Raw genomic sequence first — 19230 nt, 5'->3', positions numbered from 1 at the left:
ATATATATATATACTGTATATTGTTTTGGATGTTGAGTATGTACAGGTACGAAAACAACAATTGCACCACACATATGAGGTATCATCACACATGCCAGGGTAACAGTAATAATTCTAGGGCCATTATTCGTGGTTCAGTCTAAATTGATAAATTGGAAAGGCTTCCTAAAAATTGTCTATTTTTGGTCCCATAGTTTTTTTTGCCACTTTGCGGGCACACTTTGCAGTGTGCACTCAAATTAATTTAATTGCATTGTTTACTAAAAATATCGATTTAATAATCAGTAGTGCAAATATTGTGTGATGTAAAACATTACATACATTTTTTCTCAAGGATGTATGCTTTCAGAAAATATATTTTGTTTTGGGGTATTAGCTAATTAGAAAATTTCCTTTTTTTATATGTGCCAAAAATAAAAAAGGCTCTGGCAACAAAAGGGCTAAATGGTTTAGTATATGTGTTATATTTTAGCATCAACATTTTAGTTTTGAGACTTTGAACAAAATAATTAGGGAAACAATTCAGCATTGGTGTGTTGCTTGCCTTACATCATAATATCCATTTTCTTCTGTGTAACTTTATATAGACTTGTGTAAGCATTTTTCTGTTTTGTTGCTATCATCTGATTTGGAAATTATGGGGTCTATTCACAAAGCTGCCGAGGGCAGCTGAGTGAATGACCGATCAGAAGTGAAGTGAGCCGAACACTGTTCGGCTATTCACTTCAGGCTGGTACGGCTGATTTCAGCCGTATATCGGCTGAAATCAGCCGTACATCGGCTAGCTTCGTGTGGATTCGGATCAGCCGAACATGCTCAGCATGTTCGGCTGACCCGAAGTGCAGAAGGAGTTCGACTCAGCCGATCCAACATCTGGATCGGCTGAGCCGAACCTCCGGCATAGGCTGTCGGCCGGCCAATGGCCGGCCGCTCGGCCAGCTTCGGCTTTCAGCACGGCTCAGCGCTCGACTGAGCTGCTCGGCCGTGATCGGGAGCTGAACCGAAGGGGTCCTGGGGCCGAAGCCAGCCGAAGGATCGGCCGAAGCTACGGCCAGATCCTTCGGCAGCTTTGTGAATAGACCCCTATGTCTTTACTCTGGTTTAAAAATAACTGTGATTTAGTTCTTCTTTTGTCTCAGAAAGGAAATAGATAGTTGTTGCTCTTTAACAAAGTGTACATGGGAAGAGGGACACTTTTTACATGTTCCCAGTGAGACACATATAGCCTGGAAACTGCCATATGTATGTGCACTTGTACCCTTGCAAAATAAATGCAGTATCCTGTTGCACCTATCAAACTCATAGATCAGAGTACCATAGTACCATCTCCACAGCATATGTGTAGTTTAACCCTTTCATGACTAAGGTTGTTTTAAGTTTATATTTGTTAATCACTGAAGCACTTTTTAAATTTTTTCTGCGTGATTCTTCCCCGTCAGTAATATACTTTCTAAGTGCACCCACACAAATTATATATTGTTTTTAGAGGACAGATAGGGCTATATGTTTATATCACATATGTGTGCCTAACGCCTCGCTTAGGACAAATACAATATAAAAAAATGAGGAAAAAACGTAAAGATTTTGATTATTAGTATTTTTTTGAAAAATAGCACAGCTAAAAATACTTTAAATACATTCATTTGTTTGTCCTTTATTTGGAAAAACCTCACATCCCTGGGATTTTGGAAATGTTTCTGTACTTCTCAGCCTAAAATTAAAATATTTCACCTAGAATACAATGTCACTGTCACTAAGCGTCCCACTTGAGAGTGACATACTTTGAACATCACTGTCATGAGGGGTAAATAAAAAAATTAACCCCTTAGGGTGAAAAATAAATCTGCAGCTCAGCTGCAGATATTCATTGAAAGGGGTTAATAGTATAAAATATATTTCAATAATATAATTTTTATTTGTTACATTTATTTTTATTATTTTACACTTTATTTGTTGACATATTCCACTATTTTTAAAACATTTTTACACTTTTATTTTATTTATTTAATTATATTAAGCAGCCATTGTGAATGAATCTCACTATGACTGCATGTTAATGTAATTGATTAATTTTTGGTTATTATTAGGCTGCTCCAAACTTAGGAACAGCCAATAATAACCTACGTGACACTGATCCAGACATGCTGATCCTACAGTATTTCAGGATCAGATGTCACTAAAGGCTTCTGATCGTTCAGAGGCCTGCAATCATTATTTCAGCAAAAGAAACATGTAGCTAAATGTTTCTATTGCTGAATCTTTAGAAAAAAAATGGCATACATTGGGATTTCCTAATCCTGGTTTATACCAGCTGTCAAAAGTGACAGCAAGACCAGTAAATCCCACTCTGCTTTTACTGTCAGACACCCAATTCCTGAAAGTGATCGGGTGTCTGAAAAAGCTTAACTCTTTCATTAATGGATGCCTCAAAACTGAGGCATCCATTAGTGAGCTGTAACCGCTGACTCTCAGCGGGTACCAGCACTACAGAGCCCTAAATAGCTGATCATGTATAGTGTACGTGATCAGTCATTTGGACACTTAGTGGTGGGGACATACATTGGACGTCTCCCGTCAATAAGGGGTCAAATGTGCAATACATGTACTGTCCTAATCCATAATCACTATTGCATTACAACATTTAAAATGTTATGTCATTTTTTTTACATATATTTATGAATTTATATATATTTAGTTTATTATGATGAGATTTAGAAAAATTGAATTAAAAAAAATGTTGTTTTGCTGGCCAAGTAAATATCAAATATTGCATATGAATATTTTATATTTTCATGTGCAGCCAAAAGATGGAGCTCTAGTCTATGTATCATATGTTTATCTTTATTTCCTTGTCTCCTTTGACTGTCTTGTTTAACATTGTCCCTTGTTTTCAAATTTCAAGGAGGACTTGGTTTAATAGAGTGGGTGTACTGTATTGGAATTTGGGTATATTTTGAACAAGTTCAAAAGGAATCAGAGGCAGGCTTGCTGTAAACAACCCTATTTTTTAGGTATTGGGATCTATGCACCTGTATACACTAACAGGGTTATTCACAAAAATAAACAATCTAGGCCAAAAAAGCTGATTTGGAAAAAAATCTCCAATTCAGCTTACTTTACAATTCAGCTACTGTATGTTGTCCTAGATCATGGGTGCCCACAATTGTTTGTGTTAAGAACTACTTTCATATAACGAGCTACATGAGATCTACCAACGGAAAAAAAAACCTTCCCTCGCTCTCTCTCCTGGCTGTCTCTCCTCGCTCTTCTGGCTGTCTCTCCTTGCTCATCATCCTGGCTGTCTCTTCTGGTGGTCTTTCCTCGCTCTCTCTCTCTCTCTCCTGGCTGTCATTCCTCGTTTTCTCTCCTGGCTGTAATTCCTCATTTTCTCTCCTGGCTGTCTCTCTTCACTCTCTTGGCGGTCTCTCCTTGCTCTCTCCCCTGACTGTCTCTCCTCTCTCTCTTTCCTGGCTGTCTCTCCCCGCCCTCTCTCCTGGCTCACCTTGCTGTATTTTGCAAACAGTGCAGTGCAACAGGCTGTGTAAACTAATATTCTTTGATGTAATACATAGCACTTCAACCACTAGTTTCAAACAGAAAGGTGTCAGGGAGCTTGGCTCAGCAGACTCAGGCTAATAGGTAATCATGTGTGCACAGCTAAATAAATATACCAAAATGGAATAAAGGGGCCACCATTCACACCCTTCCTGATCTACCAGCATCAGCTTTGAGAGCTACTGGTAGATCACGATCTACCTAATGGGCACCCCTGTCCTAGATTGTTCACTGGCCTTCTCCAAACTCTTCACCCTTTTGTGAATAACCCTGTGAAAGTTCCTGACTCTTGCAGCCTGACATATTAAATTACACTAGATTGATAACAAAGTCTACATTATCTTCTGGGTACATTTGAATCATATGGGTTCTGCTGTTTACTGTAAAAGCAATATATGATATTCGTATCACAAGGTGAGATGACATAGATTTAGGAATTTAACAGTGCAAATGTACAGACGTACAGGCACTGCAGTTTCTGAGCTGGAAAGTGCTAACTATACATTTTACAGTTTCATGACAGGACCTATCAGTTTTAATATTTGCTGGTTATACCATTCTGTGCATGACATCCCACTGTGAACTAGACATAATGAGGACAGACTGAGAGCAAAGATTGAAAAAAACTGTCTGGAAGAGACAGAACTCCTTGTTTTGTTTATCTTATACATAAGTCATAATAATTTCCATGTGACTCACTTTAAATAAATAATGTATATGATAATGCAAGCCCTACATAACTGGGATGAGTTGACATAAGGGGAAAAAAATCATGCAGAATTTTTTTGGTAACTAGTTTTAACATTACTTTAATAAATGCTACCACCTCTAGTAGTTTGTTTCTAGCAGGCTGCGCCATGCAGATAGTTTCAGGCTTTGTGCACACATGATAGATGCAGAACCCATTCAGACTGAACATATAAGGTTCCCTGGGGAAGCACTCTGCTAATCATGGCCAACATCTATAGACTGTCAGGAGAGCCTTAACCAGTCAATATACTATTTTTTTTCTTTTACATTTCTCCCTTGAATTTTGACATATTCAAGGAAAATAGTGGCATGGTGGTTGTTCTGAATGTCCATAGAGCATTTTCTAAATTATTGCATTAAATTAAGGGCTGAATAGTTTGAATAGAGCCAAATGGCCCATACACATGAACACTTAAGGAAGCATATAGTTTAATGCTACTGGTAGTCTTTTAGGCTGATAGCTGTTAAAATACCCTCTAGGGATCCAATTCCAAATGGTTCTTTCTAGTGGCTAGCTTCTACACAACAGTTAGTTATGTTAGTTGGTAAACTCACAGTAGAGTGTACTGGAGTGGAAGATAATTTGATCCTATCCTTTTAATATTGGATCATGAAAACATACCAAATACCAGTTTCCATCTTCCAACTCCTCTCTATGCTGCCACAGATGCATTTTTGTTTTTTAATAATTGAGAGAGCTTGATCTGCATCCTAATTATTAGTAGTAATTTAAATATGTTTGCATATTTGTGAAAAAAACAATTAAAGTGCAATATCTGCAAACAATCAGTGCTCTGACAAAGGTATTCAGTAATGGGAATGCCTCTCCTGTATAATAAATAGGAAAACAAATGGTGTTCCCAGGTTAACAGATTACTGACAAATGGGGGTGGGTGGGCTGGAGCAGTACACCAATACCTACATGCTTTTTAAGGCATATATTTTTATTTTGAGTTTACTTTTAATATTATATGCAATCTTTTAGTAAGTTAATTTAAACCTAAAGTACATTAGCTTAGCTTCTGGACATCTGCCTCCATCACTGGAAAGCTGTATGGTTTTTAGCTCGTATCAGATTTTATATATTTACATTATCAATTCAACATAACAACAACAACAATATAAAATATGCAGATTTGCAGATGTACATACAGAGTTACATTGTTAATTGTTAACTAGATCTGATGAAGATAGTGAATGTGTTGATTTTGTTTTTCACAGAAATAGAAAAGTTCCAGGAGTCTGTGGAGCAAAAAGAAGAGGAGGAAAAGAAATACTTAGACATAATCAGTAACAAAAACATTAAACTGTCAGAACGAGTTTTGATACCAGTGAAACAGTATCCAAAGGTAACTCTTTCTATACAGTATAACAGTATAAAATGGTCAATATGCGTGTCTCTAAAATTGTGCATGTATGGCTTTAATTGTGATGTAAAACTAGCTCTCCTGTGTGATGTTTATTTTAGTTACTACAGCAAATCACTAAACTTCAACAAGCCTCATTTATTACAGTGTGCAAATTACCAACAGTCTATGATGCCTGTAGCACCCCATAAGATTACAACTAATATTACTATTGAAGTACACCTGGACACACAATTATTATATCATTTACAACATATGATCTGGGTAAAGCTGAGTGTTACATAGTAAGTCAGGTTGAAAAACGATACAAGTCAATAGAGTTCGACCTATAGAAGAATAGAATAAAGCATGGTCCAATTAGCTTCAAACAGGAAAAAAATCCTTCATGAAACACTAAGGTAAATAGATATTATCTGGATCAGCAATGCCTGGTGTTTTTTTAATATAAAATGTTAATTTTTAGTTATATTCTGTGGATTTAGAAATGTATCTAGATTTTTTTAAGCAAATAAGCTAGCTGGAACTAGTTCCGTAGGTAGCTTATTCCACATTTTCACAGCTCTTACTGTGAAGAAGCCTTTGCATATGTGAAGGTTAAACTTCTTTTCCTTTAGATGCAAAAACGTGCCCATTTGTCTTTTGCAGGGACCTTTAAGTGAATAATTGTGTACCAGGTTCACTATATGGACTGTTTATGTATATCTACATGGTTATCATATCCCCCCCATCACCTATTCTCAAGAGAGAACATATTCCGTTCAGCTAATATTTCCTCATAGCTGCCTCTTATCAGTTTAGCTGCCCTTCACTGCACTCTCTCCAGTTCCACAATATCCTTTTAGTGACTAAAAGACTTACCTACATATTCCAGATGAGGTCTTACTAATGCTTTGTACAGGGGCAGGATTATGTCTTTGTCTCTGGAGTCTATACCCCTTTTAATACAAGAAAGTATTTTGCTTGCTTTAGAAACTGCAGATTGACAGTGTATGCAATTATTAAGTGTATGGCCTACCAGAACACACAGATCCTTCTCATTGATTGTATAAAGTGTATAATACATGCATGGTTTTATTCCTCAAGTTCATAACTTTACTTCATCAACATTAAACTTCACTTGCCACATAGCTGCCTATGTTCATTCAGGCCTGCTTGTAAGCTGGAGTCATCTTGTAAGGACTTTATTCTGCTACACAGCTTGATGTCATCTGCAAACACAGACATGGTACTTTTATTTCCAAACTACAGTGGCATCACAAGATTACACCATCAGGGGGTGACACCCAAAACATGTTTTGGTGTCACCCCCTCTGAAAAGTAGGGTACTTGGTCATGGACCAAGAGCCTGACAGTTGCACGAGAGATGAGAGGACCTAGCAGCATAGATTATCCCACCGGGTGAATGCCACCTTCTCTCTTTGCCGGCGTTCATCACCAATCTTTGATTGCATAGTTGGAAAATGTAGGAGAGTTTGGGGAGTGAATAAGTGGCTCAGTTAGCTGGGTTTAGGAGCCTGTATAGGAAATCAGACATACTGGTGGTTAGCAAATCAAGCTTTTTAGTAGTTAGCGGGGGTAACTTAAGGTGGGAGAAGTCAGCATGGGTCAGCTAGGTGAATAGAACTGGCTAGTTAGAAGATTATAAATATTGTCATTTGTATTAATAGAGGACACAGATGGATAGATAGATATGAGCCAGGGGAGATGTGTCAATTACTACACTGATGAGTAAAGATTGTGCCTTCCTTTAAGTATGTCTTGATACTGTTGTAGATGTGGTGAAGTGTTGTTTGAATATGTTTATGTTTATTCAATTAATACAAATTGATTAAGGACAAAAAAGAAAGATGAATGAAAGCAGGTGGGGTTAGAATGGAGGTGGAGCTTAATATTGACATGGGGAAAATGTGAGGTCTATGCTGGAAAACTAGTCCCTCCCTGGGCACAACAGAATTATTGTGAAAACAGTAGCAGATATTTATCTGCACCTTGCCAGTAATCCCCTTTTTTGTGGACATGATAGGTTCACTTTAAATTGGGCACTGAAGGTTTTTTAAGGAGAAATCCTTCAGGGCTTTGCATGATTATACAGCAAGCTAGGTACTCTATAATCAGGCAAGCACATACACATTTATTGTACACTACAGGTTCCACTTTAAATGCATACACCAAATTGCTTTAGTTTAGTTGTTCCCATTTTTAGGGAAATGCATCCTAGTGATAAAAAAAAAAGAAATACAGTCATTAAATGTACATTTACAGGTACAGATTTAAAACAAAGCATACTCCATTTGTTACGGATTTTATTTGAGTATAAAACCAACACGTTACTTTTCAGAATATCATATGCAGGGAACTTGATGAATTGTGTAAATGAGTAGGTGGAGGTGAGAAGCAGAAATCACCAAGATTTATGTTTTAATGATAAATCTCAGTTGACTTTTCCAGTGAACGTTTTTATTGAACTGTGCCATAAATCTGAGGGATAAACTCCTTTGGGGGAACAGAACAAGACACAGGCATGTGAAGCCACTGGGTACAGTAGAATAGATGTATGTAGATCTGCTGACGGAAAATATTAGGGGAAAGACTGATTGCTGAGACTCATTTATCATTTTTCAAATGTAAAATCATTTAAAGCTTTAGCTTACCGATGCTCCATTAAACATGTAATGTTAGTGGTGAGAACTGCAATGTACATTCTGAAGGAGGATGCCTAAACAGGTGAGACAATCATTTAGGAGAGACTCTCAGTCAGCAGTACAGGATCTGCAAGTTCATTAACAGTTCCCAATTTTAGCAAGCAATTTAAACATAAAATGCATTTATAAAGATACGGGACTTTTATAACATAATTTAATAATTAGGTATGCAAAGTAACATGTTGGCCAATCCAATATAACATTTTAGTATTATTGGAATGGGAAACAAAAAAATGAAGACATTTTTGGAGAAAACCAATGTTCCAACAAGGTCAAACATACTATACTATAATACCACACATTAATAGCTACTATCTCTTTTAAAAAGTCATTTGCCAACAGTCACAAAACCCGTGTGTGAATACATGTGAACACATGTCAACGATGTTCAAACAAAAGCACAAATATACATGCTCTACAATCTTTGCAGATACACTGTATATATTCTCAGACTTTGCAAAGATGATAATCCTAGAAAGATATAGGGTATGGGCATTCATAACTGTCTGAAAAAGAGGAATAGTCTCCAAAACGAGTAGTGCAGCACTTCAAGATCAGTTATGCTGTAGATATATTGCTCTTTCATGGAACCATCCACCTACCTTGATAAAAACCACTGATAATGGATAGTTATCAATCCGATGGTACTCTCTTGGACTGGATGTCGTTGGTCATACATTTTGCTCTTTTTATACAAAGTATTGCCCCTTTTATAATCTCCTTTTATCATCAAACTTCAGTGACCATCCAAAGGAAACATAAAATATTCAGAACTGTGCTCTAATTAACACAGTTAGCCCTCGTTCACACCTGAACGTTTTGTAGCGCGTTCTACGCTCGACGAACGCTCTACAAAATGCTCAAAAATATAAATGGCGTATTTCCGCCCGTCCCTAATGCGCTACAAAACGGCCCACACCTGAAAAGGTACATGTACTACTTTGGGCCGTTTTGTTGCGTTTCTATTGGGATACAGCCAAGTAGCCTTCGGAAACGCGTGTTTGTCGCGCAACTTTTTCGCGGTAAAAAAACGTGCGACGGTTGCGCGACAGACGCGCATATGCAATACGCCTAGGTGTGAACGAGACCTTCGATATAAACATGGATTAAAATCCAGAAGCACTTATTGAAATATTTGATATGAATACTCAGTTTTATTTAATAGATGAAGCATAGTAGCTTATCACAAACATTGTCAGCACATTGGCCTATTTATCAGATAGTGCCCATAATTGTGATATGTGGTTTCCTAGAAAGTGCACATTTGTATCCATACTTGATACGTGTCTACCAAACCACATGTCAATGGAGAGTTGGAAGGGCTAAAATAACTGTCAGGAAAGTCTAGTATTGCACAAGCAATCTTGCAGATACCATCATAGAATATGTATTCACTGCCACTTATCACAAGGCATGACGTATTTAACCATCTTTGCCATCCTAAATCATTTTAGTATAAGAGTGTAGTCAGTCTTATTTCTCAGCAACTTCTAATGGCTGATGCGAGGTTGTTGGTTGGTAGACATTTACACACATTTCTGGGAGGGTATGGTGATTCACTTGCGTAGTTCATAGTGTAATGCTGACATACAGTTTTTTTTAAGAACTGGTTTCATGATGAAAAGTGAAAAAATATACCCTCCTCTAGTGTAAAAGCCCAGATGTGAGCTTTTTCACTTTCAGCCCACTTTAAGAATTATGGTGGCTTGAATAGTTTATGCAAGGCTGATTTTGAAAATGATAGGGAATCCAAAACAGAATCTATCTTACTTTCCATAGACTGGTGACTCTGGATAATAGTAGGGAAAATCCTAATTGCAGTGAATGCCTAGTTTCTCTCCTCCTCGCTGGGCACTGCTCTATGTCCCCTCTGACACAGAACAGCATTCAGCGGGGAGGAGAGAAATATTTAGGCGGCCAAGTGGGATGGGGAGCGATGTGAGCCAGGATGTCACAGGAGGCTGACCTCTCCTAACGCACTGCCCCACTCAGCATCCTGTGGCAAATTCCCGGAGGTGGAGCCAGCAGTCAAAATAGATGAAGCTCTCCTCCTGCACCGCGAGTCAGAGTAAAGAGCGGGTACAAGCAGTCAGCAATCAGCTGATTGCTGGATGCTTGGAAATAATTGAGAGCATAGTAGTGATGGCGCACGCTTTTGAACCTGAGTGCCCAAACTGCAACGCAAAATCAATTTATTTATCTCAAAGTGTCAACATTGAAAATCAGTTCAGTATTGCGTTTTAGTTTGGGCACTGGAGTTTTAAAAAATGTTCAGCATCACTGTCTTAGGGAAAATAGGGAAACACACATATTCAAACATTTATACACTCAATAAAACACACACACACTCATAAAAACACACACACACACACATGTAGGGAAACACACACATCATACATGCATTAAAAACACACACACACACACACACACATGCATTAAAACACATAAATCACACATGCATTAAAACACACTCATCATCACACACACACACACACACACATTAAAACACACATCACACACTCTTTAAAAAAACACACATGTCATGAAACACACACATCACACATCTAATGAAACACACACATCACACGCACACATTAAAACACACACATCACACACTCAATAAAACACACACATATCACACACATACTAAAACATACACATCTTCATTAAAAAACACACAACACACACACTCATTAAAAACATGAGCCTAGGTTGGCACCTAGGCTCGTGTGCCAACAGAATGGCCTCTGCGTGCCCTCTGTGGCATGCATACCATTGGTTCGCCATCGCTGGCATAGTATGTTTATAGTGTCCCCAATTATGAATAAACAGGAAGTGCTACATCAGTTCCTGTTCATTCATGATTGTGGATATAGTAAACATAGTATCTCCACAAGTTATAAATGAACAGGAATAAGAGATTGAGGACTCTGTGTCAGCAATCTCTTTTTCTATTTTAAAAGGAAAATATCAGGGATCTGTTTAGACCCCTGATATTTCCAGAGTCCCTGACAGTAAAGTTAAAAAATAAAAATATTGAATAAAAACTAAATAAATAAAAATAAAATATACAAAAATAAAAAGTTTATAAAAATAAAATCTAAAAAAATTAAAAAGTTTAGAGAAAAAAATTTGGTTTCAACCTGACAATTTTTTTATTTTCGGTTTAAAAATTTCATTTCAGTGCACCTCTAGTAATTGTACTGTAAGCCAGTGACTTTTTTTCAGAAGCACAATACAGAGAAGATTCACATTTACCCCTGCCCCTGAAAGACTTACCAATCTGATGTCCCTGCCTAACTAAAAGACACAAACACACAAATCAAGGTCAATATATTTGGATACTCTGGGAAACATGGGAAGAGCATATGAAAGGCATGTGTGTATTGTTGTGTGCTAAGAAAGGAACCCAGGACATGGCACAGCAAAACTAGAGTGCTATCCGTTTAACCATGCTGCTCATCTTCATAATAGTTAACTTGTTTACTAGTTTGCTTACTAAGGTTGATCCTGCTTTAAAGCGGACCTTTACCCCCTTTTGACTAAAAATCCCATCAGCATACAGCTCTGCATGCTGATATGAAACCATCTTAGATGCATTAGCCAAATAAAACAAACATTTTGCAGGATTTTGCAGCAGGCACATTATCTGTCTTTTTGGTTCCTAGTCCTTCAAAAGACCCACTGAATCTTGTACACACACACACTGAGATTGAGCCAGTGTCAGTTTTAGATGCTGCCTCCTCTGCAGTACACATAACTCCCATAGAGCCAGCTCTATCTGTATGTGAAAGGGTTAGCTGTAGAGCCCATCCCCTTCCTGTGCACACCAAGGGGTTGATTTACTAAAAGCAAATAGGCTGTTCACTTTGCAAGGGACATTGCTCTTTGCAGGGAAAGTTTCCCTTAGCTTAGTGAATGTATTGAAACTTCACTTTGTAAAGAATACCCAATTATGTGCAAGGAAAAAAAACAGCATTTATTTTCTTGAACACTATTTGGTGTTGGAAGACAGCAGAGCTTCCTCTCATTCACTGAACTAAGGGCAAACTTCCCCTGCTGAGTGCAAATGCCCTTGCAAAGTGAACAGCCTATTTGCTTTTAGTAAATCATCCCCTAAATCACAGACTCAAGAACTCCTCTGCAAATGGCAATGTATGTTACTGTGTTGCCCTATTTTTAAATGCAGTGTTGTTTTTCATTGAATAGGATTGATTTTTGTATTTTTAGGATTGTGTTCCTTATACTATGAGGTCATAATGTATACTATATTATCCACTTACACATGAGCAGTATGTAATATGGAAGGATAACTCAGACTTGTGTGGTCTGGACTGCAAAAACATGTAAAACACTGCAGAAATTTAGGTAAAGATGTCTGTATTAATTTAGATAGGCATAATGTCTGTCAAATGTCAATCACTTGTTGTGAGTGTTGTTGTAGTGATGTGTTGGTTTCACCAGACTTGTCCCACTGGCCAGTGTATAGCACGACAAAAAAGAAGCATGGATGGTCATGCCGCCTATTTCTCCAATCTGGTTTTAAGGTGGAAAACCTCAGATAAATGTTAAAAGAAAGGCAGAGAATAGTATAAAAATATAGATTGCTGCAGACTGGAGCTTTGCTTTAACAATTGTTAAGATTCTAGTTTCAAAACTAAGCATACATAGCATAATTTTGGATAGCTATCTACCTATCTTCTGCCTCATTGGGGTTGATTTATTAAAGGCAAATAGGGTGTTCACTTTGCAGTGGAATTTTCCCCTTAACTTAGTGAATGAGGAAAAGCTCTGATGACTTCCATCACTCATCATCCAATCATGTGCAGAAAGTATACTGATTTTTTATTCTTTGCAAAGTGAATTTTCACCACAATCACTAATCTAAGGGAAAATTAACTTGCAAAGCGAGCAGCCTCTTTGCCTTTAGTAGATCAACTCCATTACATGCATAGTATGCAAGACATTGATACTTTGACCATTTCTTTTCCCTTGCATATGTTTATACCTCCATTACACAGTATATTGCCTTATTTATCCATAGACTGAAAAATAGTTTCAAGGGTATAGACAACAAGCAAACCACTAATGTGAAAATGAACTAGTAAACTAGAGAGAGAGACAATGGAACAGATGACTTTCAGCCACAACTGCTAAAACACTACATTGTTTCTTCATATATTTTTGTTTAATATTTTTACCCTGGGAATAAAAGGTTTTAATGTGGATCTGTATTTAGATAACTTAAATGCCCCCTGCTCCAGTGTAGCTCCAACATACGCAGGTACATTTCAGACACAACCGCTAAAACACTACGAAGAGTTCTTGAGCACTTGTAGATATATTATTTGTTCATATATTTTTGTTTAATATTTTTACCCTGGGAATAAAAGGTTTTATTGTGGATCTGTAGGTAGATAACTTAAATGCCCCCTGTTCCAGCATAGCTCCTACATACGCAGGTACATTAGCTGTAGCCGCATTCATTGAATTAAGCACACCAATCTCTCATGGGATTATAACTATCAGCAAAGTAACAATGCACCTTAGCATTTAGAGTTTTCTCAGTGGCATCTCAAAAATAAGCACAATCTTTTTGCGATCAACCAGTGCATGCTGCTATTATGTGTCTACTAGCACCACTGCTAACCATTACTAAGATTTCACACTAACAAAGATAGATTTGTGGGCAATATTTAAACTCTTTGTTCTTTAAATCATGTAAAAACAAAAAGCTTTCAGCACACTATTGCAGTATCATGTGTTGTAGTGCAATACACCCCCACTGGAAGGTACCTTGGGATGCTATTCAGAATTATGTCAATGCAATGCACCAGCACACCTAGTATGGAGTGCATTGCGCTGTGCGATAGCATGTACTAAATACATAGGTACTGTTCCTTTAGTGCAATGCTTTATTGGGAACTGGCCCTAAGTGCAGAAAATACTGAAACTTTGTTTTCTTAAACATATTGCTTGCAGTAAAATATAATCACTGATGTCTGAAACAGTAAACACAATTTATTTTAAAAAGAAAATAAAGTGATACATGTTTGCCTTGTGTAATATCGCAATCCATCAAACTGCGTGAGGTCCATTGTACCCATTACAACAGCAGATCGATCAATCGACCCATCTGTAAGTGTTGCATATGAAGCAATTTTAAAGATTCTCGACAAATACAGTTTTGATACAGTGCATTTTTGCTATGGCAACAGATATCACTTCATGAATAGCAAACACCCTATTAATCATGAGCTGATAGCACTGCATATCACTTATTTATCACTTAAAGAAGGCAAAGACTTCCCCGATGTGTCATGTTATGATACTGCTTATTTAAAATGCAGCACCGAATAAATACATTTTTAAAATGCCAGCAGATCATTTATATATATTTTATCAGTGTTTGCACTCATGATTCTGTTCAATGGCACTTGTATTTAACCACTTGCTGTCCAGGAGCAATTTCTTACTATTTGCACACACATGATAAAATATATTTTTTTGGCTAGAAAACAGCTTCGGACCCCCAAACAATTATATATTTTCTGAAAGCATAGGCGCTGTAGAATAAAAAATGTTAGTTGCAATTTTTTACGGTATTTGCTCAAATGTTTATCAAACTGGTATTTTTAGGATAAAGTACACTAAAATAAAATTTAGTGCACAGAAACAGAATATAATACCCGCTTTTTTGGTAAAATATGGGGTCATGTCGGGTAATAGATTCCAAACATGTCAAGCCTTAAAATTGCATTCGCATGTGAAACCACAAAAAACTACAATACCCCAAATTTTTTATGGGACACACTTTAAAAGCTTTTACTGCTCATCAGTTTAGTGTTACCAGTGATTGATGGCCCTGGAATTATTGCTCTAAATCCGACGTTTGCAATGATATTTAACACGTGTGGCGCAATTTTGTTTTTGCACGTCGGTGCACCAGACACATTTGAGTTGTATGTGCGTGCACGTGGGGGGCAGGGGTCTATAAAAAAAATTCCATTTTTTTATAACTTACTTAAATATATATTTTTTTACACTCAACTTTATTGCTATCACATAAGGGGATAACAAGCCCCCTATATAATGGCAAATATAATGTGACAGGTACTCTTTATGGAGACATCAGGGTTCTTTCAGACCCCTAATGTCACCTAGGGACCCCCAAGAAGCTGAGGAAGCAGAAATCTGCTTCTCCTCCTGGCTCTCAGAGCCGGAGAATGTGCACAGTGACACCGGAAGTGATGTAATACACATCACTTCCGGGTCCAGTGTTTGGAGGAAAGATTAGCAGCTGGAGGCTCGCTGATCTTCTTCTGATCTGTCAGGGGAGACCCACTGTGCCAGTCCTGAGCTCAGACGGGGGACAGTGGAGCCCGGGGAAGTCAGTGGCAGCGGCGGAAGGGGAGCACAGCTACCGCCGCACCGTACAAGCGATCCGGCATCTGTATAGACGCCTATAGTAATAGGGGTCTCGGGGTCTATGTAGCAGACATCAGTAATTGTTTCTATCATTAATATGGCCTGAGGTCACTGTGTGACTATTTAAAGACATGTTATACCATGCAATGTAGAACAAACTGGCCTAAAGTAAAAAAAAACCCTGGCCTACGTACAAACCCAGCAGATGCTGAAACGGGTAATAGGTAGCCAGAGGTGACCAAGTCGCTGTAGGCAGCAGTGGAATTAATCTGGAGAATGGTTCCTGATTTTAAAGTATTTGAAAATCAGGAACTGCAGTGGTAAGTTGATTGCTCTAGGCTGAATAGCAGGAGAAGGAGAAAGGTTGTTCACAACACTCGACATAGTGCTTTATCCTGGCTGACCTTACTTACTACGTGAGTCCTCAGAAACTGGGTCACATCAGAGGCTGTGTCATGGCTTTGGACACACTCCAGGCTAACTTCACAACCTTCAGTCCAGATATCTAGATAACCGCTAGGTATAGATGAGCTCAAGCAGCATTTCACAAAATTTTGTTTGAAAACATCAAAGAAACAATATTTACAGAGTACATGAAGAAAAATAAAAAGACAAAATTATAGTTAGAGTTTGAGCAGACTCTTAGCAAGGCTGATGAAAAATCATCCAACTTGGTAGTACACTAGCAAAAAACAGAGACCCAATGTTTAGAAGCTAGTTTATACAGGAGCTGGCTTAACTTACTTTGTTTGGCAGTATCTAAACCTCCTGAAGGCAGTAGTATAACTTTATTGTTCCTTACCGGACAATAAAGAAAAAGCTCCAGTTTTACCTAGGTACTTAGTAGGTGCATGTAGTATTTTTCAAATACAGTATAAAAACAAGTTTAATGACAACAAAATATGGAAATATAGTTGTACAATCATTGCATCTGTAAGTGGATTAAGTTTTTTGGTGATCTAGTTTCCTTGCTAGTCTGACTCTGACCAAGTGTATATGAAGTATCTGTAAAACATATACATAGTAAAAGCTCTACTTCAGCCAAAAATATGCTGATAAACTTTAGTACTGTAGGCATTAGGAAATGAAAATAATGTTTGATTCTATATTAACCTTTAATTCAGAGCTATCCCTCACCATACTGGCTGTATTTGCCTCTTGATGTATTTAGTTTGAGTTCAGCATCATTCAACCCCCTTTCTCTGAACCAAGGTTGCCAGTGACTGGATAGTGAAAGGAGAATCAGCACAGTAATGAGTTTATTTCTGTCACTCTGCTTTCTTCTGCTACCAGCATTTCACTGGTCAGCACATCAGAGACCCCTTGTGCTGTTTCTTCCACTCATACTCCAGCACTGCTGTAAAGGGACTGCAAGAGGCTGATGCTAGTTCAATTGAAATTTTTCAGATGCACTGTTTGGATTACAAATACATGTATTGGTATAATAATGATAACAGAGCTGCATTCATTTGTGTCTTTTATATCTGTCTAGAGTTTACAACTTTGGAATTTAAGTGCATCTAAATCCAAAAACAAAATTGTAAAACATTGCAGCTTACTGGTCCTTAGATGAAGTGTCTGCAGTAATTGTATTTTTTTCATTTAAGGTCTGGTAAGCTGCAATATATTGCATCTTTGTTCTTGGTTTTAGATATCCCTAAAGAAGACCTTGGAGAGTTTGTATCATGCCATTTAATGAAACATGCTCTTAAACTGTTTCATGCAGGAGATGGCAGCTCCCCATCACAGGGCAGCTGCAGATATCTAAATAGAAACATTGAGGTAGATTTAAAAAAAGTAATTGATCAGTAAAGCAACAGCCATACTGACTGATGAAGCATGAATATTTAAAAGCAATGAAAAATAAGTGTGAGCAGTCAGTAAAAAAGTGACACAAACTAAGAATATTTTAAATAGTAGCAAGCAGAAGTGTACACTGTGTCATGTCTGCATTGAACATTTTTCACTACCAAATAAGATATTTAAAAGAATAGATGTGGATTAGAAAAGCAGAAAATCACCTGGACTCGAATATTCATGGGCTATATTGTTATGGGGCTTTCAACTGATACAACTGATACTCATAAAGAAAGTATACTGACAATGAAGTACATAAAAAGAGGCATTTTACTAGCGTCCATTAAAAAACAAACTAGAACAAAAAAGCGAGATAAAAAGCACAGGCAAAATCTGGAAGCAATACAAAACTACCCAGGACCATAACTACTGTATATCAAGATAATTGTATAACTACTGTATATCAAGATAACTTGTCCATAATATTCTTTGTATAGTTTTTTCTCTTAGTTGGTTGATATACAAGCTGAAGATATAGTGATGCTTGGTCCTGGTTCTCAATGTTTTTCGCACTTTGGCTTCCTCCGGAGAAGGAGGGTTCGCTAACATATTCAAATAGAATAATAAAAAAAAAAGATGAAATACCAAAACTGAGAAGAAAAATATCTTCAACAAAATCACTTATACAGTTTGAACTTACATGGTATTGTATATGCTTTAAAATATCATAACCTGTTGGTTCAGGCCGGAAACCACCCCCAAACCCCCACTGAATCCTTTCTGTGTGGTTTCCCTTAAAAGCTCCATAACAATATAGCCCCTGGATATTTGTGTCCAGGTGGTTTTCAACTACCAAATAGGTAGTGCTGGGTTTCTAAGCCCATTCCTAGTTGTTAGGGAAGTTTCTTAGGTGAATCAATATTGTGTATTCTTTAGCAGCAGTTCAGGGTACAGGATAAAGTATACTATTGGCCAAAAAAACAACATTTGACTTTTGTCCCCAAAAGAAGTCTGAATCTGTATTAGCAGTTTTCTTTTTTTTGCTTTTGGTTAACTAAAAATACTTTCATTATCTTGTAAACATGGAGTCACTGGCCTGTAACAAGCGTTACATTATGTCATCCAAATAATACTATCCCCTGTTATCACCTACTCTTGTTTCCTCTGTGACTATTTACACATGAAACACTCTTTAAAATCCCTCAAATGCATTAAAATGTCATTGTTTTTAGGATTGAAACTTGAAGTGAAAATAACAAAGCTCTTGCCAACTTATTGTTTTGATTACAGTATTTTTTTTTCCGGTCTCAATGCATTTTGGAGTTTTTATTGTGTTTGTTTTTGCTGTTTTTTTTTCCTTTACAGCTATAATGCCAAACTGTAATTGAATAAAGTTCAATTACATTTTTCACTTTTACAGAAAATGTAAACAACTCTCATGAGCATGTTATTGCACCTTCATCCTGTATGCTTTTTAACCCCCTCCCCCTATGAAAATCCAAAGATGGAAATTGGCTTCCAAACCTCGGCATTGTAGCTGTAAGCCAAAAAGGATTTCTACCCCCAGCAATATGTGCAAAAGTATAACCCACAAGGCTGTGGAACTTTCTACATCAGCATGAAGCTACACC

General features: G+C 37.4%; 1 protein-coding gene across 1 annotated transcript in view; it reads left to right on the top strand.

The window, feature by feature from the left end:
* Nucleotides 1-19230, top strand: part of KHDRBS2 (KH RNA binding domain containing, signal transduction associated 2) — a 190893-nt gene that overhangs the window by 26095 nt on the left and 145568 nt on the right. The window contains exon 5 of the mRNA XM_018564849.1: nt 5527-5654. Coding sequence (XP_018420351.1) covers nt 5527-5654 — 128 coding nt within the window. The remainder of the gene's footprint in view (nt 1-5526; nt 5655-19230) is intronic.

This window comes from Nanorana parkeri, unplaced genomic scaffold, assembly GCF_000935625.1.
Source record: "Nanorana parkeri isolate BGI_ZX_2015 unplaced genomic scaffold, ASM93562v1 scaffold789, whole genome shotgun sequence".
NCBI lineage: Eukaryota > Metazoa > Chordata > Amphibia > Anura > Dicroglossidae > Nanorana > Nanorana parkeri.
This window is presented reverse-complemented; position numbering and strand designations above follow the sequence as displayed.